The sequence below is a fragment of the Temnothorax longispinosus genome, chromosome 2 (assembly GCF_030848805.1).
Source record: "Temnothorax longispinosus isolate EJ_2023e chromosome 2, Tlon_JGU_v1, whole genome shotgun sequence".
NCBI lineage: Eukaryota > Metazoa > Arthropoda > Insecta > Hymenoptera > Formicidae > Temnothorax > Temnothorax longispinosus.
In genome coordinates, this window is record NC_092359.1 from 18,135,554 (window position 1) to 18,163,089 (window position 27,536).

Genomic DNA, 27,536 nt, shown 5'->3' on the forward strand with positions numbered 1-27,536 from the left:
TTTTGTTGTTTATATATACCCAATAAGTAGCAGGATGACGTCCAAACACGTCTTGATAACGTATTGTTGACATTAAGACGTTATTTATACATCATTGTTGACGTCACTCTGTTTTACATGAATTGTAAAACAACTCAGTATCATGGATTATTTGCATTGCGTTTATTCTGATAGATGTATTTTACAATGCAGATCACACTGAATCGACGATTGGTCAATGCAATTCGCATTTAAAACAACCGCTTCAGAAAAGTAATAAACGCGGAAGAATAAAAAATGAAAAACACATGTGTAGTACGAACATAATATATTTGTCGTAAGTTATAACTTGTTTTCTTATTCGTCGGTAACATCACTTTTGGACTCGTACAAAACGCGCGTTCGCAGATTACATTTAAGAATAAGGTACAATGTAAAATTTGTGTATCCGGATTTATTGCTACGTTCGCTGTATGTTTTTTGTTCTGTGAATGTCGAGGCAATTGCTTTCAGGTCTTAACAAAGAAAAAGATGAGTGAATACAAGACCTAAAACTAGCAATGCACGAATGATAAAATATATTCGTAGCACACAGCACTCATATACATATATCTTCTCTCAAAACGTCAACCATACGTAATTATCAAAAACACAGTAGAGAATTCATTATACCAAGATTTAGATTTTTTACGTTTTTTACGTTCCTCTTTGCCATTTTCTATAACAAAAAAAGAATTATATATCGACCTATCGGGAGACGGTATTTTCACTAAGAAGGAAAGAAAAAGATTACTCACTTTCTTCGTTTACTTCATCAACGATAGTATTTTTTCCAAATTCGCCATAGCCAAAGCAACCTGCTAAGGGTACCTTGGGGAATAATCTTTTGAATATCGTTGATTCCACATTAGGTTCATGGTACATTGTAGTTCCGCGAGCTTTGCACGCAAACATAAATCCTATGGAATGTTTCTTTAACTTCACTTCATCCCTAAATAACTTTAATTTTGCTTCAGCTTGCTCCTTTGTGTTGCATTTCATGTCCAAAATCGTGGACCACGTCTGTATAGGACCAGTAATCAGGACAGCAACACAATATGCATCTATTTTATGCAACAATTTCTTTTTCGTTTTACATGTATGTCGCATGTAAATATCTTGCACCACACCACCCCATACAGAAACAATTTTATCTTCTTTCCTGGACATATGTGAAGAAAAATAAACATGTGTTATCAAATATTAGCAATTATTGTACAACAGTTGGACATACTTGATTACTGAACAGTAAATTTGAATATGTATTATTGCTTGGATTAAATATAAATTTTACCTTTTTTGCACGGCTGAGGCCCAATGTTTTGCTATTTTGTGACCATTGTAATTACAGAATAACATAAAACATGTAGATGTCTCGTGATTTGAAATAGATGTTTCATGTTCATCAATTGTACTTATTATCTCTTGATATAAATTAGCTGGTTTTTGTATACCACAATTCCCCACTTCAAACGATTTTATTCTCACGTTCGGGATTTGTGGTAAAAATGCACACACCATACTTGGAAATAGATTCATACGCTCCATTTCGTCATTATCCATAATAATACCTTCACTATATAACATTATAACCTCGCAATGATCAGGTAGCCAATCCTCTCTATAAAAAACTTAAAAAGAAATAAAAGATTGATTTCAACGATTCCATATTATTCTGACTTAAATGGGAATATAAATAAAAGAATTAGTATCAAAATAGTATTAATACATTCATATTTATTTCATACTTTTGTACATTACCTACTTTTTTACGTCAATAAATTAATTTACTTTTATAAAACTCCAAAATTTGTATCTGTACTTACTAAAGAAAATACAGTAAAAAAAAAAAAATATATACCTCCTGTATCACGTGACGCTTCATCAGGAATAAAAAAGAATCCTGTCGATGGTTTAATTCTTATATTATAAAGTTTATTAAAATAACTGTGCAGTGTGTTGTCATACTGTATGAAACAACAAGGACCTCTTGTACATTTCTCATTATTTGCAGCTTCTGACCAGGATCTGAAAAGAATAATTGATCCTCAAATTTATGCTTCGTTCAGCTTACAATGTCATGTACTTTTCGTAATACAGCAGATGGAATGATGTTAAATGTTACCATTAATAGTTCTATTATTAAACTTTTAAAGACAACAACATAAAACGCCACAAAGAGATCAATTGTAAGTCAAATCTTGTTCATGTCCATTCACATACACATGATATAGAAACGATACTATTCTGCTCGTATTAAATAAATGTTTAAGATTAAATCGAGCGCGGATCATTAATATTAGGCACGTTGTACCTGCAAACCATCGCGGCACTTCCTAAGTCCTTGGCCTTTAAATATTGAAAGATAATTCTCAGAATGTCGTAGGTTAGATAGATATTCGAATCCAATGTATTTCTATCATAGCTTTGTGTTGCGCCATCGTCTTTGGACACACCAGGTTTTTCCTTCCGAGTTTTCTTTCGCGCCGTGCCTTCCATCGCTTCTTTTCAATCGGTGAACCTACTTGTAAAATATCACAATACGTATCATAACACGATACATCACCGAACAGCCGAACTGAGCCGAACGAAAGTGGCGAAAGTGCAACGCCAACGCGGCCAACGCACATTGGGCGCGTTCAGCAGAACAAACCGCTCAGTAGCAATCGAACGTGATTGGCTCTTACTTTTAGAACCAACCAATCAACGCAGATTGTTGATAAGACGAGACCCAACAGTTGTGTCTGCTGAACGCGCCCATTGTAAACACAGCGCAGCGATTAACCAACAATTATTGTGACTGTTTATGATTATTGAAAAAAATCGAGACTATCTCAAAGCAATTGAAGTGACATGTCATAAATGTTCGACATATATCAAACACATACTCAAATTTTATCATCTAGATTTTATCTCTTTTCTTCTAGGAAATGAATATAAATAGCGTCATACATGCATATACATGTAATGTGATACACATGTAGGTATATGATAACACTGTTTTGTCATCCCTATACATGTAGGCAGTGTTTATTTTGATCAATTCTTTCGTTTTTTATCAAGAGATTACATACCGTTAGTAAGGTCAGAAAAATCGACGTTTCAATTTCTTTTTTATTTTTGATGGTGGATATTTGAAGAGTATTCTCTCAAATTTTCATTGAAAAATTAACAAAAATAACGAAGTTATAGCCAGGCACTAGAATGCGGTCGAATTGTCGAGTAGAAACTAGAAACTGGCGCGCAGGTATACGCTGCTAAGGAAAGGGTCGGCATTGTTTTGTTTTTGAAAGGGCCGGATTTTGCCTCTAACTTTTCCCGAGGGTTTACTACAGGGTATTTCAGAAGGTAAAAAACAAATTTTAGGGGATGGGGTTCACCTAGTTTTAAGCCTGTCAAAAGTAACTCCTTAAAATTGAAGAAGCATTACACACATCTTTTATAAGTATATAAAAGTTTATTAAGATAGCAAAAAAAATTCGGATTTTACAGGATAATCTTTGACATATATTTTACGTTTACGCGAGCGTTACTTCTGTAGTAACTTACGATAATTCACTCGTTTACGCGGAGTAAATTATCGTAAGTTACAAAATTCCGTTTAAGCGAAAAAAAAATCCGTTTACGCGAAGGAATTATCGTAAGTTACTACAGAAGTAACGCTCGCGTAAACGTAGTAATAGACACCTCGCTTGCTCCAAAATAATTCCAACCAATTAAGTGTACTCGAACAAAAAGTTAAACTATGTTTGGCATCGTTATAATACCCGGCTGAATGTACGATATTGACATTGACACATATGCTAATACTATCTGGGAACCTTTCGCATCCTGTTCCAGGCGATTCAACTCGACAGGTTGGATAATCGAGTCTTCCTTCCTGCAATTTAATTGGAAATTACCAAATGTTGACATATATAACTATGCGTTTCATAGAAATATTCTTCGTCTTCTCGTCGTGAGAGACGAGACGCAACTGAGATGAACTGAGATCACCAAGAGGCCACGGCCACGCTCTTTCGAGTGTCGTGCGGCACGTAGGGGGTACGACCACGTGACCCCTTGATAAAAAGGCGAAAAGGTTGATCGATGTGACTTTGGACAGGTCGACGCGGAAAAGGGAGAAAAGAGGAAACTACGAGGAAATTGTTGAATTTAATGAGATACTCGCGAGATGTACGATAAGATATTGCACAATATTATCTTATCTTGAAGCGATATATCGATCATGCCAATAAATAACACCTGCGACAGGAAACGTGAATCGCACGTATTGTTAGGCACACAAATTTTGTCAATTATCAGCATTCTTACTGCAATGCATGGGGGAGAAGGAAATTTGCGTGAAGAGATGTTTTATATGTTCGATGGTAATTAATGTTTTGTTGTTTATATATACCCAAGTAGCAGGATGACGTCCAAACACGTCTTGATAACGTATTGTTGACATTAAGACGTTATTTATACATCATTGACATCACTCTGTTATTTAGGATAATACTAATAATACTATATAATATTATCGACATACACTAATAAATACTAATTTTTATTTGACTGTTTAGAGAAGCCTCGATAATAAATCTGAAATGTGTATCTATATGTACAGAGATTATAAAGCATTTGATTGAGTAGTAAGTAATTAATACTTTAGTGAGAGAGAACACGGTCCACTTTAACAGCATCATCTTTAATACCCCTTAAATCAAAAAGCTTACAATTTAACAATTGTAACTTGAAAGCTTAGTCTAGCAATTAATAATTAGGTAAGAATTAAGGTAATGGGTTTTTCCGAGTGATCATAAACTCTTCGCGGTCGTGATACGGCTCGTACGGATCGTCGATGTAATAATGCCGTCTGCGCCAATACTTGGACGTCATCTTGTCCAGTAGCGTCGACTGCGTGGCATTGCAGAACACGTGTCGGCGCAGTCTCTTCTTCCTGGCGGTCGTCTTCGTCCACAACTTGTTATGTCGACCCGACCTCGTTCTGATCCAGATACCCCTGCAACATTTCGTTTGTCGCTCGAGAATCTTGGCTTCTACGATACAAGATCTTTCAAGATTATTATAATGCGCTTGATGTATCCTTGATGTATCCAGATATTACCAGTGCAAACGGTAGAAACGGTCTATAACCGTCTTCACAGTCTTCCGCTTTCCCGACGTTAGAGAGAACTTGATTAACGTTCTCACTGGCACGTTAGTAACAGGTTCGGCTGGCAAAGCCAGACGATTTTCCGTCGCTGCATGGCTGAAAGAATAACATTTACATTACTTTTACACAACAATTTGCATCTTATTATTTATCTCACTCACATAGAAATCAATATGTTCTACAAAATTACTTCTGCAATATTCTACTTTAATTACTTTAGTAATGTTTTATGTTGCACAGGTCCGACAGCTGCCCATTTCTGAACAGCGATTGATAGCGCTCCGAACTCTCTATGCTGTACAGACTTCAAAACGGGATTGCATCTTGAAGCAACGCAATTTACTACACTTTTACTGCTCGTCGCTCTCGCTGCAACTCCTGAAAGAACACGTACAGTACGTATACTTGCCAGATAAAAAATAACAAACAAGTAATAAGTAAAACTGAGTCGTTATGTAATCAATTACAGAGAAACACCTAAACATTTACGGTCCGGACTGGTATTTTATATACTTTTTCCAAACTTAGTGAACTGTGTGCCGATTTTGTGGGTCTTTAAAAATTACAAACTCGGGGAAGAATGTTTTACATCCGAAATATATGCGATCACGTATTATTTATTTATGTGAGTATCTCGAGCACGTACAACCGCGTAGAACGTTGGACTTTAGGGATTGCTCTTTACACTCGATTTCTTCGAATTAAAACATACAGAGTATTCAGGAGTCTCATCTACACCGGATTTAATTAGGAAAAAATGAACCGAACATGATCTCGCGGATAGAAAATTCACAATCGAGAAAATTTCACGAGACGGAGAACTCCAAGTGCACGTTCAAGCGCGCGCGCGCGCTCGCCCACGTTCTAATTCCGTGGCGTTCCCTCCGCCAGCGGCGTGTCATGGCGCTCGCGGAACAGCGAACCTAACCTCCCGACGTCGCGCGGCACTCCGTCGTTCGCGACGCGACGTGACGCGAGATCGGCCTGGTGTATCATGGTGCGACGCGGAGCTGACGCGTGACGGGACCTCGCAACGCGGTCGCCGATCGTGGGATCGGCCGTGGGGCACGCGTACACCCACCTCGCAGCGCCGCGCTCACGGCACGTAGCATTCTTCTTTTCGCGCAGTTCCACCCGATTCCGGTGTGTCGTGTGTCGCCCAGCCAGCTGTTTTCCTCCCCCTTCCGTGCCGCAGTTTCGTTTTTCGTTCCCCTTTTCCCGCAGTCCCGCTGGCTGCCCGACCGGCCGCTCGAAGGATGTTCCGAATTGGATTAAAATTTCCGTGCAACGGTCTGAATCGGGTACGTAGCCGCGTGCGAGAAGTTCGCGGGTGGGCGCCGTGCGATCGTCCGGGAAAGATCGCTCGCGTCGAAATACCGCGTGGAGCGACCGCGCGATGACATGATCGCGTACCGTGACGTCGTGTCCTCGCGACAGTGTCGCGCGACGATACCGCGCCGACCGACTCCACGCGCCGTCGGCGCGTCACCGGCGATCAACGACGAGCGTCGTGGGGTCGGACGAGCCGTGAATGCCGTGATGACGGTGACGGAGGATCCCGCGGGGTCTCCGACGTGAACGTCCGTCCGTCGCGGGCGACGTTTCCCGGCCCGCGCGCGCGTGACAAAGATGGCATGTTTTCAAGAGGGCTTACATAACTCCAGAAGTTCTGATCTCAACGTGGTTTAATCCTTTCAGGTAAAAAAACACGGCTCCAGACTACATCTGACTGCCAGGTACTACGAGTCGCGGGCGCGCATCAAGTACGAGCCAGATGGAAGGTGAGTCCTTCGGCCAAAATCCATCCGGGTCTCGACAGGTCTTATTGCTTGTCAGACGCTTGTCGTTATCCTGCGGAGATCGTCCTCGCGCCTCGTCAATTCCGGAACACGGTTGACATTGTGTTTTCAAACTGTTCATGTGTGATTTCGTGCGGTGAAATCGTAACGCGGTGAGGTTATGTCCGATCATGTGTTTTCCTAAGTCCTAAAATAAGAATGAGTAATTTTATGAATGACATCTGCTACATTCATGATTTTACCACTACTGTATCTGAATTCTGTTGAGTAATCATTGATCATGAGAGTTGTTAAGCGTTCGACAAGTAATATAACTTTACTTAATCTTTTGATATTATGTGCGTCTTGTATCTGTATGCGTAAAGAAATATAGTCTTGTATTTTTTTTTTCAGGCTATGCAGGGATGTCAGACTTATCTCCAGGTTTACTGGACTTAAGTATTCGACCGCACCGTCAAAAAGGTACAGAACATGAATCTTAAGAATATTTGGCACGTTGTTTATTAATGCATGCTCTTAATTTTTTTTGTGATTTTGTACACGCTGTATTGTATCACGAGAGAAGGAAAAAGAAAGTCAATTGTTTTATATAGATTTATTTTAATTGCTTGCGTTTTTTATAACAGCGAGAAAAGTCGGGGATCGGGGGCGCTGTTAACTCTAGGAGCTGTAACGATAGGTACCTTAGGAATACTAACGTATGCGAAACGAGATCCAGAGTTTCGAGCTACTATCGAAGGATGGATTCCTGGCACAGACAAAGCTATCCGAATTATCTTTCAAGAAGACTCCAGCTACTTTGACTTTGTGCTTACGTTCTTCGAAACGTTGAAGCAGACGTAAGAAAATAAGAATTATGTATAAAATTAATAGTTAATTATTGATGTCACTGAAATATGAATGTTTTTTTTTCTACAGGATATTAGGCCTGTTCATCAAGGAGGCATCAATACCAGAACCAGGTCAGACAAGAATACAGTGCGCAAAAGTTGTAGAATATATACGTGAGTCCCTCCATGCCTAATTCCTTAATTCCTTACTCATGCCTTCTTTCTCATACCTTTTCCTTTGTGATCTTGTTCCTTTCTTCGACACTTTTTAGAATTACATAGATTACATATTACATACTTAATTAGTAATGCTCCCACTAACATTTAACAATTGCATGTGTGTACTGTAGCGCCCAAGCCAGCTTTTAAACCATTGGTCGAGCAGAAAGAAGCGCCTATTAACAAGAGTCATACCGAAATTCGTGTTAGTAAAGACAAGGGTGAAAAAGTAGATGTTGGTACGTTTACATTATTTCTTGGAATCATTTTACACGAAATCTATGTGGAAGATAATTAAATAGTTCATATTTTTATAGTTGAAAAGCCAAAGTTGCCACCTAAAACTATACGCGATGAATTGATGCCGCAAAATCTTGTCGAGTTAGAAACATACTGTGGCGAAGCTGCCGCTAAAGCTATTGCGGCCTACCACAAGGCAGTGTGCGCGCTTCAGGAATACAATCAGGATGTTGTCAAAGTAGTTGAAAGTGCTGGCACTACGATAAGCGGAGTCGTTTGGCAAAGGTGATTGTCGTTATGCTTACGTAATCATTTCACACTTCACTTGTATATCGATTATGTAATCAGATTTGTCACGTTCGCAGGTTAAAGGATGCGACGGAAAAGAGAAAACAGACCATACAGCAGGCAGAGGAGCACGCAAAAGATGCGTTAGATTCTCTTAAACGCATGTACAATCTAATTGATGAACCTGTGCTTGAAGCGGCCGCTCACATTAAAACGGCCGCAAGGCGGAATATTAGAAAAATTATGGACGACGTGGATGAAGCCAAGAAAAAATATACCGAGGAGCTACAGAGTGGTAGCGTTGCGGAGCGTTACTGGAAGCAGGTTCAGACAGCGCGAGAGAACTTTAACGAAGAATTGCAAATACTGTTTCCCAATATAAATATTCATGATAAGAAGTTGTCTGTGAGCGAAGAAGCCTTCGATTTATTCGTTCTGCATATGTATCACAAAGTCAACAATTTGCAAAAGGAGCTGGAGAAATTAAGAGTGAGTTGTTAGCATTATTTATTTTAACGTCAACCTCGTAGCCTCGAAATTTATATTTCTGTAACGCTTTCGTGCTAAAACAACGTGATTTTCGCATAAAATAATATTGCGTCGATAATATCGTCACTATCTTCAGAGAAAAATTGTTCAATTACAGACAGTCAATGAAGCTAAAGTGAAAGCGGCATTGAGAACGACGGGTGAAGATGCAACTCAAGAAAAGCTGGACGCGCTAATAAGCCTCGCGGTTAACCAAGAAAGGCTTGAGCTTGAAGATAATCACGCGAAAAAGGTAGGAAGTATTTTCATTATATTTTCAATTTAAAACATGGATCGCGAGCACAGACCTTTATTTACAGAAAAATTAATTCTGAGAATAATAGAATTTTAAATTTATTAATCGTCATTTGCGAACGTAACGTGACGTGTTATCTCGTTGTATGCTGTCGAGCTTATGCCTCTTCGTTCGTACATTCTGCTGTGGAGAAACTAATTCTATAATTCTATGGTGTGCATACATATGTGACAAGAGAATATATTCAAGTATGATTCAGATGGCTTCAAAGCGCCTTGTTTGGCGTGCGAATAGCGCACCGGCCGATGTTGCATGCTTTTACACGCGCCATCCCTGTTCTCTTAGTGTACAAATACAGATAAATGCGAGCTTTAGCGCCGTTATTAATGTTGCCGTAGCGTTCAGAGACTTTGTACAGCCACGCGTTCACGTATAAAATCTAGCTCTGTTGCGGATATAGCCGCGCGAATTAAAGAGGGATGGTTATAAAATGATTTTCTCATTAAATCGTTCCGCGATAACAATCGTGTGAAACGCGAAAAATTTCTGAGATTTCTAAGGAAATGTTTTTCACGGTGAAAGGAAAAAATGATGGGGGAAGATGGAGGGAGGTAGTTAAAAACCGAGCGGTGGAAATGATGGTGCTTAATAATGCTTGTAAGACGAACGAATAGAGAGATAGAGCGGTGATAAAGCGGGCCTTCATTAAAGAGTGTCGGAAAATAACGGAATAAGAAAGTAACAACGGGTCACTTGAATCATAGCCGCTTAACATCACGTTTTACTACTTTTCAAGATTTCTCAAGTTGAATGGCTTCGCGCATAAGGTAATATCCGAACGTTGTTTCGTAAAGTTACATTTTAGAAGATTCTACCAGTGATGCGTTTTTTTTCGGCTTTAATAATTCTTTATCAAATGTCTTTCCTCCCGCGTTTAGTAAGAACGTGCCAACTTTGTGAGTCAAATCGAGACCGGATCGCTTTCCACGCGGTTGTATTCAGATCGGGGCACAGGTGCATCGGTATTTTGTTCGAATATGACGAATTTAAATCGGTGCAGGCATCGATGTGTAACGCCACATACGCGATATGTCCGAGCGTGTCGCGTCAGAGGATTGCTCGCAGCAACGCCAGTCCTCCTTGGTTCTTTTATTTATTTTCATTTGGCCGGGCGCCAATATTTCGACAGCAACGGGCGATATTATTCCCTTGGAGTATATACGACGTTTGTGTGCCATAGCCATACGTATGCTACCGGAGAGGTATCTGCTGAGGAACCATTGTGACTCACTGTCCTCATAGTTGTCCGACAGCTCTTTTCCGGGGACTCTCTTCTTTTATATCCCCGGTCTCTGTCTCCCGGAGCCGCACCGCCGAATATAAATCTTGTCGAATCGATCGGCGCGGCGGACTCGCACGACCTTTTGTTCTCGTTTTGAACGGGAACAGCGGTGTCCTCTAATTGCTATTTGTCTACGAGCTTCCGGTACTGCTCGTTAACGTCCGGTCGAATATTTTACCGTTAATGCGTCACGGACGGGCCGGGCGTATCGCTGACCGATATCCCTGCGTCATCCAATAAATTACATATATATGAGAAAGACAGCGGAATTAATTAAACGGTAATCATTGCATAAGTTGCCGCTAACAAACGATCGTTCGTCCCGCGACAGTTGATGCGAGCTGTCGGGGCAAATGCGACGAAAGTGTGTCATGTTATCGTCGTCGTCGCGAACTTTACGGTGCGTTTGCGTTGCTGCTCGTCGCGCAAAGAAGGATCTTCTCTCGCGTCATTTAATTAACACGTAGTTTCGCCTCGGAAAAACAACTCGTCGTCGTCTTCGTCAACGCGAGCGACTCCGAATGTTTTTGTCCTAATGCGTTGCAACGTTGCGAAAGCAGAGGTAAAGTCACGCTACAAATTGGCCAAACGAAACGGTCATCGGAAAAGCCATGGGTCAAATTTTTTTGAACGAGTTAGAGGAATTAGTTTTTTTTTTTTTTTTTCATGTATATATCCGATGCACGTGTTTATATATACATATCGTACATGAATGTAAAATATAAATCAGCCGAAACGACCACCGTTTATCAAATGTTTTATTTTTGTTTATACTCACAACAAATAAGTAAAGTTTTCCGTGAAGCCGTAGGGATACGTCCCAAGATCGTAGGGAGAGCTTGAAAAATTCATAGTTCCTTATCTGCTTTCACGGTTTGGGATTTCAGTCCAAGGCCCGGTCACGGAATATCTTGATGGCGGTACACCTAAAAGTTATTTACCGCGACGGACGTGAATTATCGATGAAACTTTTTGTCACGATTTGTTTTGTCTCGCGCACGGGCGAAGCTTACCATCGTCTGGAAACAAAATGCGAGCAGTGAAACTCGTTCGAACCATTTTCCGTACAGTTTTCGAAGCGCATCGCCGCGCGATACTCGTCAAAGTATCACCGATAATTTTAGCGCTTTTGCGCGAACAAATTAAAATTTACGATATTTAATAGAAATTCTTACAGAAGCTAATAAATTCCACAATAATAAGCGACAGTCCGTGAAAATCCCACGCTCTTTTCCGCATTGAGCTTATATTTTAATTTCTAGAAAAAAAAATATATATATTAATTTAAACTACAGAGAAGTCTGTTTTAGCAATGTTAATTAGTTCCTTTCATTTTAATTCGAATATTCTCTTTCTGTCTTTAATGTGCATGCACACGTTTATATCTGCGGGTAAGTCGTTTAGCCGCACTTTTCGGGCGCAAAGTGATGCACTCGTTCTTCGGAAACGATCTTTAGCGCACGTGCGCGACGTGGCGCCGATCGTATATCCGCTTTTACGACGGAAGCGCTCGCCGGTAGGAAAAATATTGCTAGACGTGTATAGGACGACTAACCAACCGCGCGAAAGAGCGAGCGTTTAAGCGTTCTTTCCTGTCTTTGTAAGTCGAAAAATTCCCACATTAACGCCATTGCGGTCGTACGTGCCGTACGATCACGGCATCTTCCCTGAATGTTTTTCTTCCCGATCCGGAGATCAATTTCCTGCTTTTTCGCTCGCGTCTTTTCCCATGAATCTCAGATACCTGTCTTATTCTGCAGACCAAGATTCTGGAATAATTTAAAGACGACGTTATCGGTATTCTGAATTTTCATTGAGTCTTCAATTGAATAATATGTATAGTGTCTAGAGACGTTCATTCTTTACGTCAATGACGAATTCTTCGAGAATTTTTACTTAAGGAAGATGTTGCCGTAAGGATTCATCTGTTGGAAATTTTCAATTCAGCGTAAAATCATGGTTATCAAATCACGAATTGAAATGAAGAAGAAGTAAAGTTCGATTGAATATGAACAATAAGATTATTCTTTCTTCGTTTAATTGCAGCTCAGAAGTTTAACGAAAAGCCTTTCATTTCCGACAGGAAACTATCGATTGGGAAACTATTTCACTTTTAAAATTGTTGGTTGACATTTGACATTTTATTTGAAGTCGAATGGGGAGACTAACTCACGTTGCAAAACAGGAAGAATATTTTCATTGGAGTCGGAAAGGCTGACAGAATCATTGTCGTAAAGTCTAATGTATTTCGTAACTGGGGAATACGCGTGAGATAATAAATACATTTCGCGCGAGCCTTTTCTCGTATGTATTACTTGCCATCAACGCAAAACAAAGATATGGAAGATATGTGATGAGGATGAACTATTCTCCGGTTTAGAGGATTTTTATAGACAAATAAAATTCTTTTGCTTCACCAGAGTTACATTGATTTACGATACGCGTAACTCTTGAAAATTCTTTATTACGGTCGTTTTACTCTTAAGAACGAAGAAGAGGAAATCAATCTCGATTTCATATTAAATAAGGGAAAAAAGGAGCGTTGCTGGTTTTTTTTTCCAATCATCAAGTGGGACGCCATCGCACGCGGGCGCGAATTGCGAGGCTCTCTGTCCGCGATATCTAGAAAGAGTTTTTTCCATCCGCAAACTTTCGATCGGTCGGCAAAGTCGGCGAGGCGCGACTCGCGCGAGTTAATAGCCCCAAATCCGTTTTCCTTTCTTTCGGGGAGGATCTCGCCCGTCGCATCCGTCGCCCGATCCCCAGGTAGATTGCCGTACAAATCGTCGTCATTAAATTAGTTACGCGCCCAGGAAAAACCGCCGCGATTTCGTTCGCTCGAATCCGTCTTCGTGAGAGATAAACGCGAGAACCGAGCGGAATTCGTTATCGTCAGCATTCGAGAACGAGGGGGGAAAAAAAGAGAAAGATAAACGTAATACACAGAGGGGTACGAGATATATAACTGCATTGTCCAACCGTAATGAAAACCTCTTTGCAATTTAAATCACAAGAGAAATGTGCGAATATTGTTATCATTTTCCCTTGACGGGACACTCGATTAAGTAGTACATGTATTAATAACAACACCTATAACAATCTTTCCGTTCTTTCCGATTCTTAATCTGAACAGAGAAAAATGTCAGAATAATTAGTAGAACGATAATTGCGACAAAGTAAATACTGTAATCCCATAATCGACGATAGACGGAGCAGAAACATCTGTCGCAGTATTTTGCAAGCGGAACAATTTTCGCGTGACTTCGCGTGAATATAAACGGCTCGTGTTTTTCCTCTACCGTATTTAATTAATCCGGCTTGGCGCAATTGCGGCATGCGACCGGTGTTAGTGAAGTGTTTTAGATTTGCCGAAACGGATTATAGAGCGTTGCGCTGGAGCCAGCTTAGCTCAGCCGAATGGAAAAGCCTCGTTGAAAAAAAATTTTTATTATCTATAAAATGTCAATTTTATGTCGATTAATTTCAGATAATTTACGTGAAAAAATAAATTTATAGTTAAGGGATATTCTATAATTAGGAAATAGTAATAAAAAAAGATTGTATAATTTCCTACTTTTATAAAATTTAAGATTTGTTGTCAAGGAACGAGTGTAACTTCTTTTAGCATTTAGATCGTTGCAGCATCGACGACAGCAACGTGAAAAATAGCCAGCCTTATAAGATTGCGGCTCATTTCCATTTGTCCTCGATTTCACCGCATTTTGCGCTTTTTGCGCAAAGACAACTGCAGTTATTCGTACATTACCGACATTGACTATCTCTAGAACTTCATCGATTTATCCTCGTAGGTCGCGAAACCTAAGATGCGGGTGAATAACGATCGAGAAGGCTCGCGTTCTATGGTATCGATAGAAATCCCTCTCGCACCCTTGAAACTCCCTCAAACGGGTCGGCAAAGTTGTCGGGTCAGCCGGGCGTTAATTATTGACACGGGTTCTCGGTACATAGAGATGCCAGATGGTGGCGGATGCCGGTGCATGTCCGCGGACCGTCCCAGAAACACGGGTCCGTAGACGTTGTATACGAAACACAACGTTGGCCAGGGAGTAAAAGGGTGAACCAAGTGAGGCGAAACGACGTCGGCAGACAGGAGATAGAGGATGTATCAGACTTTCGAAGCTTGGGTCGCTGCCCAATGAGGACGGTCCGGCTGATGCCTTAAGTGCGAATAATTCATCAAAGTCTCATTAGGCTAATGCCTTGAGGCTTGTATCTTGAACGGCATTATCGCGCCGAGGGTGGTGATTGCAGGAGACACAAGCTTCTCAGGGATTCTGATTTTTTTTTTTTTTTTTTTAAATACAAAAAAGACATTCTCAATGGTTACGAAGGAAAAATAACGAAGCAAGTTTTCGCTAAATTCTATCCCTTCCGATTAGAATTTTCTTTCTTAGCGTATTTTACGTATTTTGTACACCTTCAGTCCATTTCCAAATAAAAGGCGTTAAGTGGCGCAAATTATTTTTTTTTCACCGTGTTGTTCTCGTCTCTCTGTACCTTGCAACAATATCGCCGAGCTGTCGAGAGACACTGTTTGTTCTAGACTTTAAGGCACCGGCATGCAACGTCTTATCTAGTTTCCTGAAACTTTGGCTTATCTCTCACGTGACGTTCATTTTCTCTTATCTCGCGTGGATAGGAGATTGGAAAGGGCTGAGGAACGTGACGTTACGATTCCGCGATGCACTTATATTTAATAGAATGTAAAGAGTTTATATTAAAATATAACCAACATTAATATTAGGGAAGGCAAAAGAATATAAAAAAAATAACACGTAACATTTCTTATAAAAAATTTTTTATAGGTATATTATTTTATTTTTGCAACATAAAATACTTCTTTCTTTAATTATTTATCCAATATGGTAGAGATTATAAAACGAACGAATAAAGTATGCATATTGTCCATTATACTGTATTCACGAGTATCCGTCTTCGTGTTTCAGCTGCTGACGGAGCAGAAGAAGCTCGACGACGAGATGCGGCGGCAGCTGAAATTGCAGTCGGAGATACACGCCGATCATCTTCGAGAGGCACTTTCGGTCAAAGAGCAGGAAACGCAGAGGATGCTGCAACGCGCGCTTAGCGAACAAGCCGACACCAGCGCCATAAAGCACAAGACACAGCTCGCAGAGGTAGTTGGAAGGTCACGTGCTGTTACAGCGGCTCTCAAAGGTGAGTACGTATCCCTGTATACATCTTCTTGCTTCGAACCAGGAAGAAATCGTTTCCTCAACGTTTTCTCTTGTGCGAAGAAAGTGCAATCGCGTGATCGCGACTTATATCGACTTATAACGCGTAAAAAAATTCAATACCGATTTAAAATTGTGCGAAATGATTCAAAGTATAATTTAATTTAGTAAGATCAATCTCGCCAATAGTTTTGCGTATAAACTATACCTCGATAAGTCTCGTAAAAATTATCGCAGCCGACGTTTAGTACGTATCCATCTGTTTAGTAAGTAATAATGTTTAATGTCTATTGTGTCGTTCAGGGGACAAATCATCTTTCGGGGAGATGTTTTCGCCTTTTTCGTCTTCACCATTGTGCGTTACCGTGTCCGGGCGTTTAATTACACGGGCAAAAAACACGGGCCTGGTCTCTATAAAAGACTTCGCGCGCTCGCGTCTGCGTCGAGAGTGTCGGCGGACATTTTGAGACGCTTGTTCTCCTCCACTGTTTGTCTTTTCCCAATCTCTTTGTCCTTTCGACGGTAATGGACCTCTCATGGTCTCGAGTTGGACTGAGTCGGGTCGAGTTTCACCATCGAATGTGTAGCGTTTGCGCGATCAGTATTGTTTGCGACTTGCAATTCCCTGTCTTTCACCGAACCGGACATGTAACTTAGCCACGGATGTTTACAAAGGGGGGAAAGATACGATCCTGTAATTGTTCGCGAATGAAGGGTAATACTTAATAGGGTGGTCTCAAAATCGATGATACCACGTCTGACAAGAAGAAAAGTATAATAAGAATATATAAAAACTTAAAAATTCCAGCGAAAAAGATTTGAAAGAGGAGATCTGCATTTCTTCTAAAATACTGTTGGAAGTTTTCTGAAAATTACTTGTAAAGGCGCCGTTGAAAGTTATGCCGGTGATGTTTACCGAATGTCGAACGTTTGCCGGACGAAGTTTTCGGCGAATGGACGGAGTTTTATTATTTCGCGGCAAACTTTGTAATCCGCGTACAAGGCGCACAACACTCTGAGACGCGCCTGGCCGAAGATATCGCAGGATGTATTCGCCCTTTCTAGTTTTACTGGTAGCAGAGGGGCTACCGGAGTTTAATCCGGATTAACCCTGTTCGAGTTTAACACAGCGATGGCACCTCCAACGGTCCCCCTTATCGTCGCTGCCCGTACTCTCCTGTGTCCGACCAGTTGAGATTAATTCTCGATTAACAAATCTCGTATACACGACATGCACTCATCGCGCAACGCGCCGGCCGATAACTATCTTTAATTAGTTTCCATTCGAGTCATTTTCCGGTCACTGAATGGATTACGAACGCAACACGTTATCGATACGTCGCGCTCGCGCCCTCGATACGACTCGCTTGCGTTACATTATTGAAAATCGTTGCCACTCGTGGAGATGTACTTTTTTTGTCCGTTTTCAATGATCCCTTCTCCCCAAGAAAACCTACGTGTTTACTATCTGAACATTATTATCGATTATTCATAAAGAGTCCGTATTTAATCCCGCACATTTCTCGCCCATAAAGTGGGCGATATTTATTTTATCCCGCGCGTTACGTACATTAATTGTCGCGACACAAAGAGAGAACGAGAGAGCGGGGCTTTTAAATGAGGAAGGATTTTTTTTAATAGCATTTATTTCTCGTATTCGACAAACGGCGAGCATCGCATTCGTTCCGCGCGGAACGAATTTCGTTGGAATTCATTGCGGTTTCCGACAAACAGTTTACTCTCCAATGCGAAAATAACGGTAGCTTCCCCGCAAACTATTGTGATATTTTCATTGGACCGTTTCTCATCGAGTTTCTCGATTAAAACGTCCTAATTTCCCGGTGGTCTACCGATGCTTATAATTATTGTCCTAATTGCGAATTGTCTCTCGAAGTAGTGTCACCGAATTTGACCGACCGGGATATTTCTGGCTGGCGAAAGAGAGAGAGAGGGAGAGAGAGCACGGCTGTTCTCGCGGAGACGCTTTTCGCTCGTTAATTAACTTTGCCCAACAAGCGGACGGAAGTGTAGGTGGAGGTTTCCGGGAGGGAGAAGGGCGGAGAAAGAAACGCGTGGAATACGGTGCTCACCGCTGCATAATATCCATTATCCGGCGTGGAGTTCTGCGTTTAATTTGGTGAATTACGTCGTTTTACCGACGCGCTTTGCTACCGGAGACTACTCGGAGGCGGGCCGCGCGAGAACAGGAGCTACCAAAAGTTAATAAAATGCAAGTCCCTCGAAAGGTCGTAAGGTAAAGACGAGAATCTCGAGGGAAAAAAAGCGCGAGGTCCCGTGATTTATAAATCCGCATTGCGAGGGCGCGATGAAAATAAAGACATTATTGGTCTTTCGTAAGGATCTCGAGAGAAAAAAACGTGGCAAGGACGACGAGAGAGAAAAAAAGACACAGCTTTTCTCTTTTTCCTCTTTCACTGATCGCTCCCGCAATGGCGGTGGCACAGAAACGTATTTCATGAATAGAAATTAACAATAAAAAGATGGCATGAAAAGAGATGAGGAGGCGTCGAGGTGTAAACTTCTAGATTTCAACGTGGGCAATGTTGCAATGGGCAATGTTCGGTATCTCGCCGAGACGTAAAAGAGGCGGAAAAAGAGATTCCGTAGCTTCATAAAGTGACGATTTTCGTTCTGCAGGAAGTTTGAGAAATAACAATTTCATCATAAGTAAAATGGTAGCTTATATAATAGATAACTTATTTGCATAGATCTGGATTTTGTCCCGTGTCTACGTTTCCGGCTGCGGCAAATCTTGATCACCTATTTTATGATTATTTATTTATGCAAAGGTCAAAAGTTTTTTACATATGTAAAATAACGAGAAATTAGCGAGATGAGCGTATATTTTTTTAAGCAGCCTGGTCCTCCGGACGTAAAATTATCGCGAGTAATTAAATAACTTAAATAATTATATAATAAAAGTGCAAATTTAATATAGCTGTGCTTTTTTATCGTAGAATTTAAATACGGGAGAAAGACAGTCACGCAGGGTAGCTGGAAGGGCAATAAAGCTGATGGATGAGAGTAGAAAGCGAGGGAGATCGTAGGTCGCGGTTTTATCAGCTCGACAAACCGACTAACATATGCGACGTATGGCGTGTGTCCCAATTATAACTTCTGCCATACGTCTCTCGCGGGCGCTATTAAGGGTCAGTACACGGCTACCACGTCGAATGCCGGGTGGCGAGGAGAAAAAGCGCTACAGCCGCGCGGTCGGCTGTTCGCGTATCGAAAAACACGGCTGCATCTCGCACCTCCGTGGGCGTTTATTGTCTTTCGCGCTCGTGACGAGCTCGGCAATGAAGAAGATAATAACGTCGTAATTTACGGTAACGAGCGCGGAGGGAGAATGAAGCGCGAATTGCTCTCGCCCGAAGGGAGAAGTTGCGAGAAGTGCCTAATTTTCAGAATTTCTTTTTCGGATAAGATGCAGGAGGATCTCGCGAATGTGAGAGTGCAGCGTCTAATCTCGTTTGTCGTCGTGACAAAATAGGACTCGCGAAGCGAGTGCCGCGATACGCGGTGCATATTCATACTTAACTAATGCTACGTCGAGCTACTCGACGCGTGCGCGAGACACCGCCGCTCGCTCGCATCGGACGCGAATCCTTCAGGGAGATAGAGATACCGACGTTATCCCGACGTCGATGCGGTTTATGTTCTTCCTACCTTGGCAAGTTTCCACCCCCGCAAAATACGGGATAGATCACCGCTATCGTCGAATATTTCCGCCGCAATTACGTCGCGTTAAATTCATCCGCGTCGCCGGCTACGGGAGAAGAAGCCTGCGTGTGACGGTTACCATCCCGATCCGCCTCTCATCCGTCCTGAAGACAACTCCTCGGCGAAATCTCGCGAATAACAACGACGACGACGGATTCGTCCTTTACGATCCAGAGCGCGAGGACATTTTCAAATTCGAGGTATACACTTAACACGATTACGCAAGCTGCATTACGACAAGATTTACAATTCACGCGATGGAATCTCTTTCTTCGTGTCCTTTTTCTGTTACGATATCCCTCGCATTAGATTGAACCGGCGTTGCAGGAATTAAAATACTGTCTTGAAAAAGAACATCGACTGCTATTATAACATTGAATATTATGTAATAGCACGTATTTATTTTCCCCTGATGAATAAATTATTTTCGTGCTGCTGAGGAGATAGACGGGAGAACAAAAGAAGCATCGACTTTTCTCATTTAAATCAATTGATTCAAGAGTCGCTCATTATATCGTTTGCGCGGAAAAATTTAAAGGGAGGATAATAAATCTCTTAATTGACTATGAGAATCGTATTCCGTCGGAATTTACGGTGCCATGCTTTTATTGCTGAATCACTCGCGATTGTTTGCGCGGGGAATTAACTCTTTTCGCATGTATGGTATTTCGGATATAACTTTTCTTCGCGCTTGTAACAGATTCATGTTGTTCATAAATGTGAATTTAAGAATATCGAATCGTGAATATTGTGTCCATATATCGGGCTTCGCGGAGAAACGTGGCTCGCGAATCTGCAAAAAGGTATCCAATATCCGCGAGAGTCGACTTTTTTTTATACCGGCGGGGGTTGCGGACGTAGAATCGAACGTTTAATCACAAGCGCACGAGCATTTACGATTTAATATTTTCTCGGTCGCGCGTGAATGGCGCGACGAGAGTTGCAATTCCCTCGTAAATCAGACAGTACGTGCTCCTCGGTGTCGAACGTCTCAAAATTAATAGCGTGACAGCTGCGGGAGCGGGACGCATAAACGTGGAAACGCGTAAAAGTTTGGGACACGACGCAGGGTAGATATGAAAGTGGAATACTGATGGGAACGAACGTGTATATATACTATATATGTTTAGAAGAAAAAAGTATGTGGATGTGTGACCCAAAAACCGCCGATACATAATTTCGTGAGTCTTTATATATACCTTATATACCTAATATCAAAACTAATGACATCAAATATTTCACAAATATTCCTTCAAAGGTAAACCGGTAAATAATAGATAAATTTGCCTCTTTGGCCTTTATTTTTTTATATTTTGCTATAAATATTGATTTTCCTCTTATAAAGTTGAAGCCGGTCGTAAATATGTATTTGATCGAGATACATACTGATCGCGTCCGCGCGCGTTTTAATTAAATTCGCGTTTAAAATGCGTTCTCTTTTGTATATACGACGTCGCATGCTTTATCCCGCGCGATTTTCGCCCCGACGAAAATAGTTGAGCGAAATCGGGAGGGAACGAGGGAAGGGAGGAAATGGGAAAAAAATAAGAAAATAGATCGTCGAGCTGGTGGGTTCCCACGTCGACCCTTTCTTCTTGCCCTTCGTTCATGGCTGCAACGTCTACAACCCTCGCGCGGAAACACTTCGCGAGAAGAAAGGCACTCGTTTACGCGAGGCTCGAAGAACTAATATGGGTAATATTGAAGAAAAATTGCCCGCGGTCGAGAAGAAATATTACCGCCAGGCATTGATAAAGAGTCGCTCGTCAAATCGCAAAGTAATCATCATCGTTTCGAATCATCCAATTTACGACGCTGCAACATGTACGTAGCATGTTAAGCTGATATCAATTTCGTCGAAAAAAAAGCGTTTAAAAAATTAATTAAATAGAAGAATCCCTTGAAAATGTTTTACACAAATTAAACGTTCTATATCTTCCAAGGGTCGACTTTAATACTTCCGACAAACTGCACCGAATATATTTTGCTGCGAATTTCCTTCCTGCGTCAGCACCACGATGAAATTTGCAAATACCAAAAGGGTAGATCTGAAAGGCGCTCGTTTCCTCGACGTGATCTTTCGGTGCACAATGATCGCGGGATCCTCGCTTTTCCTGGCTTCCAACCCTGTGCTTTTTCTGCGCATTACTGTCGAGATACCGTGCCCGTCGGAATGCGGCTTAACCGTGTTCTTACGTCGCCGTTCGAAATGCAACGGGCAACTTTCCCCTGAGAGAGAAGCGCTCCTCCCTTATTTCTCTCTCGCGCCGTGTGGTTTCAGCGTCAGAAGACAAGGGCAAAAAGAAAAGCCAGCGGCGTTCTCTCCCAGCCGGGCACTCGAGTACCAGGGCTGTCGGCTCGTATTTCAACGAACCGCGCGGTGCTCCACTGGTGCCGGCTCGTGCCAGGAAACTGCACGACAGTAGAAATAAAGTCCTGGTGGAGTTTCTCGGTAACGACCACAAATAACGTCGACCGGTGGCGCGCGTCACCGGACTAGCGATACCGACATTTCTTTTCCCGCGATGGAAAAAACAACGCTGTAAATGAGAAAAGTCTTGGGGTAGGTAACGATTAGGTGGACGCTTGTATTGACTGTCGCGCTTTATCGAGTCGCCGAGTTGCTTAAACTCGCTTCGCGAATTTTGTAGAACGTCGATACAAAAAGGATGAACGCTTCTACTGCGCTAGCATCACGGCAATTAAAAGTTTTCTCGATTGTCCTAATTGATATAGTTACCCTTGTGGCGGACCAGTAAAAAGCTGAGAAGACGACAACGGGTAATTTATGGCGAAATTAAAAATAGAGAATTCCATCTATATTCAGTAAACTCGGGGGAGGGGGGATAGTCGGAAATAATTATGCATTATTTTCATCCATTAATTGAAAGTTAATTATGCGGTGCTCACGGAAACTGTATTTCGTAAATAGTTCTTTTATTAAGAATTTATCATCGTTTTGTAAGTACAATACGTAACGTATTATAATACTATTATATTCCAGATAGATATATGTGATAGTATATCGATTTTTAAATCCAAATGTTAATCACGCGACAAGATTTAATCCTAATTTAACGCCGGGTAAAGATAATTACCGTTTAAAATCGGAATTGTGAAATGGAAATTCGCGTGATGAGCTGTCATTGCTTTTTCGTCCACCGGAATTTTTACGGACGCTTAAATAATTTAGCCAGTCGACGGGCAGCCGGTCGACGAAACGAAATCAAAAACCATCTGCAGTACTGCAGTGCCAAATTGATCGTTCTCTATCGGCAGAGCTTGTTTCGTTCTTTTGACGGGCGCGAGTGTTCGGAATGACGTTTCTCATATGTGAGTGTTTTTCGGAGGATCGGTATTACAAAGTTGTACCCTTAGAATTTCGCAAAAGGGGAAACTGCACCGAAATAAAGGATATAATCGAGAAATATTAACGATATTGATTAATTTTGATTAGAATTTCGATTAAGGAAACAAGACAAGGTGATCGGAATCACGCTTTTGAAGTTTCGGGATTATGCGGATATATATATTTTTAGATTTTTTTTCATGCATGTGTCGTGTGTCAGTTCTCTCTCGATTTGTTTACGATTTAGTTACGATGCCACCGTCATCGCAATCCCCATATTACGCGTTTTGTCAAAGTACAAACGGACATGACGTTTGATTTCGTGACGTTGACGTAACGCGCTGTAACAGCTCGAATTGTGTTTCATCGCAATAAACACTAGTGCGCACGTATCTAACTATTTCCAAAACGAGCATGTCCGGATTGAGATACATCGACAGTCTGAGATAGTTAATTGCAATCGTATGCGAAAGTATATAAAAAAATATACTAAAAATCTACAGTAAGTAAAAGACAAACTTTTAACAGTTTTAGTTTAGAATTTAATTTTTCGCAATCTCTCTTCTTTCTAAATTTTTATTATTTCGTTGAAATATCTCCATGTGATTGAGCTTGCAAATTAAAATACTAATATATATTCAAACGCAAAATTGAGTGAAGCAGTGACTCTATTTTAATGCGACTAATAAAAGAGGCTCGTCAATCGTTGGCTCTCACGCAATAGATTTATTAATATTGTTTTTTTGTCGGGCGGTTGCTATATTCGCTCTCTAACCACGACTAATTTACGAACGGAACAATAAACCGTGCTGGCGGCATTTGCAGCGGCGATTAATTATCCTCGTAGCCGATGCGCGAATTTTTCTACCTGTTAGAGCTCTCGATTGCCCGATCCTCGAGCTATAGATTTTTTGTTCGTTTTTATAGAGCTTTGAACGAAAAGCAATCAATTATCCCGAGCGTGAGACCGTCGATGACGGGATTTTCGCGTTTTCACGTCAACGTCTGCACCATTCCAATCTATTCTTTTTGCAGAATTTTTTGTTCTACAACCTATTTTCTGGAAAATCCCCACATCTTAGGATTGAATTCCAAAATAATAAACTCGAGATACGATAAAATTATTTTATGTGTAAACTGGTTAAATAACATGGAAGTTAGATTTACGCGTTAAAAAATTAGCCCTTGACGTTAGGATACACATTGGGTCAATTTCAATCAGCTAGCATCGTAAACGTATAAAAGATTCTCAATTGAACGTACATCTCAATCGAACAAATCGAATTTGTGTGCATGTAAAATGCCATGAATAAGAGAAAGGAATAGACAACTTGATAAACGCAAGAACACTACATGGAATTAATGCACGACGAATTCGCTGTATCCTATAGACTCTAATAGGCCAATTAAATAGGCCTGGGAATTTAATTTCGGCAGAGTTTGCGGATGCTTGTTACCGATATGTTTTATCATTTTTATCTTGGTGGTGTCCAGAGTAGCGGCTGGATACGTCTTCTGACCGAAAAAACCGCTTAAAATAATTTGCTTAACTAATGAAATTTCCGGGGGTCACGCGCCGAGATAAGAGAGCGCGGCCACATATCGTAAATGCTTTAAACCGATGTCACCATATGCATATCACGCCCGGAGCAATCGGGTCGCCCTCGTTAGAAAGTTGCTTACTGCGGACGATCTTATTTTACGATTAATCTCGAGCCACAGCTCTCCACCGCTTGTCCGAGGGCCGGTATCTCTCGTGGGAGGAAAAGTTAGCCGCGCGTTTTACGCGATGTTTAGTCGGTGGGCCGATTTGCGGAGGCGCAGCCTTCGCAGCGTGACGCAATGTGTGTCGGCGGACAGGGGAAAAGCCTTTGGCGTGTCGGCACGACATTGGGGTTGTGCAATCCACCCTTTTGTCGTGCGTCGACCGCATCGTTACGCTCTCGTCAATCCGAGAGCGTTCGGAAAACAGGGTCACAGAAAGGATGAAGAGCAACAGAGGAGAAGAGGGAGAAGAGTGTGGGACGGGGAGGGCTCGCGCTATGAAAGCAGGGCATATAGAGCAGCCCTCGAAATTCGCGCAGCTTTCGGAGCGTAAAGTGTCACGTGGCCTGGCGCCGCTTAATTCCCTCCGAAACTGATTTAACCAGCGCTTCGCCTCGTGAAAGACGAGCCCGATGGGCCGGAAACGACAGAGAGCGCGGAGAGAAAAGGTCGCTCGTTCCAAATTCGCCCGAATGAACCGATAAGTACTGTCCGGCCACAAATTCTCGCAACAATAATGCCAGCATTTGAGTTTGCTCTTTATCGATTAACTGGAATTTAATCCTATGAAAGAGATAGAGGGGGAGAACATAAAAGAGAGAAACAGGCGGCGGCGGCAGTGTGTGACCTGGCGCGGTGCCATCAGATAACATACGAAATTTTTTGCGATAAACGGCGGCAGGCGTAGAAATAATTATTGGAAAATATACGAAACAAAGCGCGTAACTTGAGCGCTTTCTACTTGCCCTTGATTGGTAAGGGCAAGTAGAGTAGATGCATATCACGGGAAGGAAAGGCTAAATATATGTGTCGTTGCGTTATAACTAAATTTAATTTAATTCGTGTACATCAACATTCTCAGGATTAACATCCGTTTTATGCCATTCTTATTAATTATTAATGAATCACAAACAAAACTGGAAGTACGAAAATTGACACACGTACCGAAGTTACAAGATAAATAAACAGTTTACTCTGAAATCTCTATATACCAGTAACCAATATTTAGCGTGGTAATTAAAATTTAGAACGTCGATGGATTGAATCCCATCACTTGTAAGAGCAATTTATAAAATAAATGGTTCGAAAAGACACATTTTTAGACGTTTTTGGCTTAAGGCCTTCACACATAAAATCGCGTAAGGACGTAAAACGTAAGCGTAAGAAAATCGACCAATCCCAATCAAGTATTGTGCTGATCGTAACCCCAGTAGGGGAAAATACTTGATTGGGATTGATCGCTTACGTTTAACGTCCTTACGGCATTTTATGTGTGAAGGCCTTTACTATCATTATTTATTAATTTTTTCACTTTCTCACGCGATGCGCCCATCGATAAACGCGAAAAAAATTGTCCGCGGTCCGGTAATTACGATCTTCGCGAGTATCAGTGGAGACAATTAATTCTGACAGGCCGCAGAGCGGAACTTCGTCCGTCCGAGTGACGATACATCGCCGCCGGGGGGTACGCTTGGACAAACTAGTAATTATCCGGAATAATTGGACGCGTTCATTCGGGAGTCTGATAATTCCCGCGGATATATGGTGGATTTAACTTGGGCTCGGGAACTTTTCGCAACGACATTCGGTTCAGCCGCGGACGGCTTCGCTCCCACGTAAGTAATAACGCGATTTCGTCTGGCAAGGAAGGAACGGGCAGAAGGACCGACACGCGAGATGGAGTGGATCCGGCTTGAAACAGCCCTCCCGAGCCCTTCGACCTTCTCCGTTTTCCGCGTCGATGCTCACCGACCAGTTCGAGCGTGAGAATCGTTCGCTGAAAGTCCATGGCGCGGCAATATAAGCACGGAGGGAAAACGGAAGAAAAAGAGAGAGAGCTAGAAGGAAAGCAGATTCTGGGATATATGTCGCACGTCGCGCAATCGGTCTGTCATTTTGGCTTTACGGTCGCTTTAACTTACCATTAAAGTCGATGCGTTCCACCAATACAACTGGAGATTCGATATTGCGTGAGAGGAAAGGAAAGAGCGCCTTGTAGACATTAATTTATGATCAGTCGTTTATATGCGGGAAAATGTAAGTAGTGCTGTGCGAGAAAACGATGGTCTCTGAAATAATTTATCTTTACCATTTATGATCAAGCACTTTGCATTTTAGTAGCGATAAAGTTGATGAAACTCGACCGATGTATACAATGTGATGGTGGGCGTTGCGAGTTAAGCAGGATTTAAGTATTATATCAAATATTGAAAACGCGTAACTCATTTTATTATATATATACGTTTGCGTATTTACCTGTACGAAGATTATATTCCGCGAATAGGAAGATTCAAAAGTTAAATTGTTTTTTTTTGCTCAGATACATGTATTCATATTTTGACAGGCAACCGTGTAAAGATAGGATGGATGGGTCAATGTGGCATTATAGTGGATCCAACGGTATTGCCAATAAAACCGATGACTGACAAGCGGATATAAAACCGCGGACTTAATAACTGCCTGGATGTTACTGAATAATTAGTTTCCAGGGCACGGCGGGTGTATACCGTCCCGCGGACGGAATTTCGCCGTGGCCGAAACGTCGATACGACTTCTATTCGATTTTTGGCGAGAATTACCTATCGCGCTATCGACCCACTCGTAAAAGGAAATAGCGGCAGACGGTCGCGCGGTCTGTGTGTAATGCCACCGCCAATAAAGCGGCGGAGCCGGGCGGGCAATAAAGCAGAAATTGCACGACGGATTCGGTAATTCGTCCCGTATGCGAACCGGGGACTGGTCTGCGGTTGCGAATTTGCGAGGTTGCTTGCTTATGCGGCGAAATTGA

At 41.7% G+C, this 27,536-nt stretch overlaps 3 protein-coding genes across 6 annotated transcripts in view; 1 reads left to right on the forward strand and 2 right to left on the reverse strand.

Moving 5' to 3' along the window:
- Positions 1-290: 290 nt before the first annotated feature.
- LOC139808551 (F-box only protein 22-like) lies at positions 291-2,609 on the reverse strand. Its single transcript, XM_071770659.1, has 5 exons — positions 2,333-2,609; positions 1,880-2,046; positions 1,313-1,649; positions 777-1,180; positions 291-697 (listed from the first exon to the last, which is right to left on the reverse strand). Exons 1-5 carry the CDS (start codon positions 2,515-2,517, stop codon positions 606-608), a joined length of 1,185 nt encoding a protein of 394 aa, XP_071626760.1. The 5' UTR covers positions 2,518-2,609; the 3' UTR covers positions 291-605.
- A 2,083-nt stretch (positions 2,610-4,692) lies between these two features.
- Mrpl35 (mitochondrial ribosomal protein L35) lies at positions 4,693-6,405 on the reverse strand. Its single transcript, XM_071770665.1, has 4 exons — positions 6,258-6,405; positions 5,392-5,554; positions 5,129-5,272; positions 4,693-5,023 (listed from the first exon to the last, which is right to left on the reverse strand). The coding sequence occupies exons 1-4, from the start codon at positions 6,286-6,288 to the stop codon at positions 4,792-4,794; spliced, it is 570 nt and encodes a 189-aa protein (XP_071626766.1). The 5' UTR covers positions 6,289-6,405; the 3' UTR covers positions 4,693-4,791.
- The window catches only part of Mitofilin (inner membrane mitochondrial protein mitofilin), a 32,871-nt gene continuing 11,679 nt past the window's right edge, over positions 6,345-27,536 (forward strand). For 2 of the 4 annotated variants that reach the window (XM_071770656.1, XM_071770655.1), the window contains exons 1-10: positions 6,345-6,477; positions 6,875-6,957; positions 7,369-7,437; positions 7,602-7,814; positions 7,894-7,937; positions 8,156-8,263; positions 8,342-8,549; positions 8,630-9,041; positions 9,199-9,333; positions 15,646-15,874. In XM_071770656.1, coding sequence (XP_071626757.1) covers positions 6,433-6,477; positions 6,875-6,957; positions 7,369-7,437; positions 7,602-7,814; positions 7,894-7,937; positions 8,156-8,263; positions 8,342-8,549; positions 8,630-9,041; positions 9,199-9,333; positions 15,646-15,874 — 1,546 coding nt within the window. In that variant the 5' untranslated portion in view covers positions 6,345-6,432. Of the gene's footprint in view, positions 6,478-6,573; positions 6,809-6,874; positions 6,958-7,368; positions 7,438-7,601; positions 7,815-7,893; positions 7,938-8,155; positions 8,264-8,341; positions 8,550-8,629; positions 9,042-9,198; positions 9,334-15,645; positions 15,875-27,536 lie in introns of those variants that run through there. The other 2 variants (XM_071770657.1, XM_071770658.1) reach the window with 2 other exon arrangements.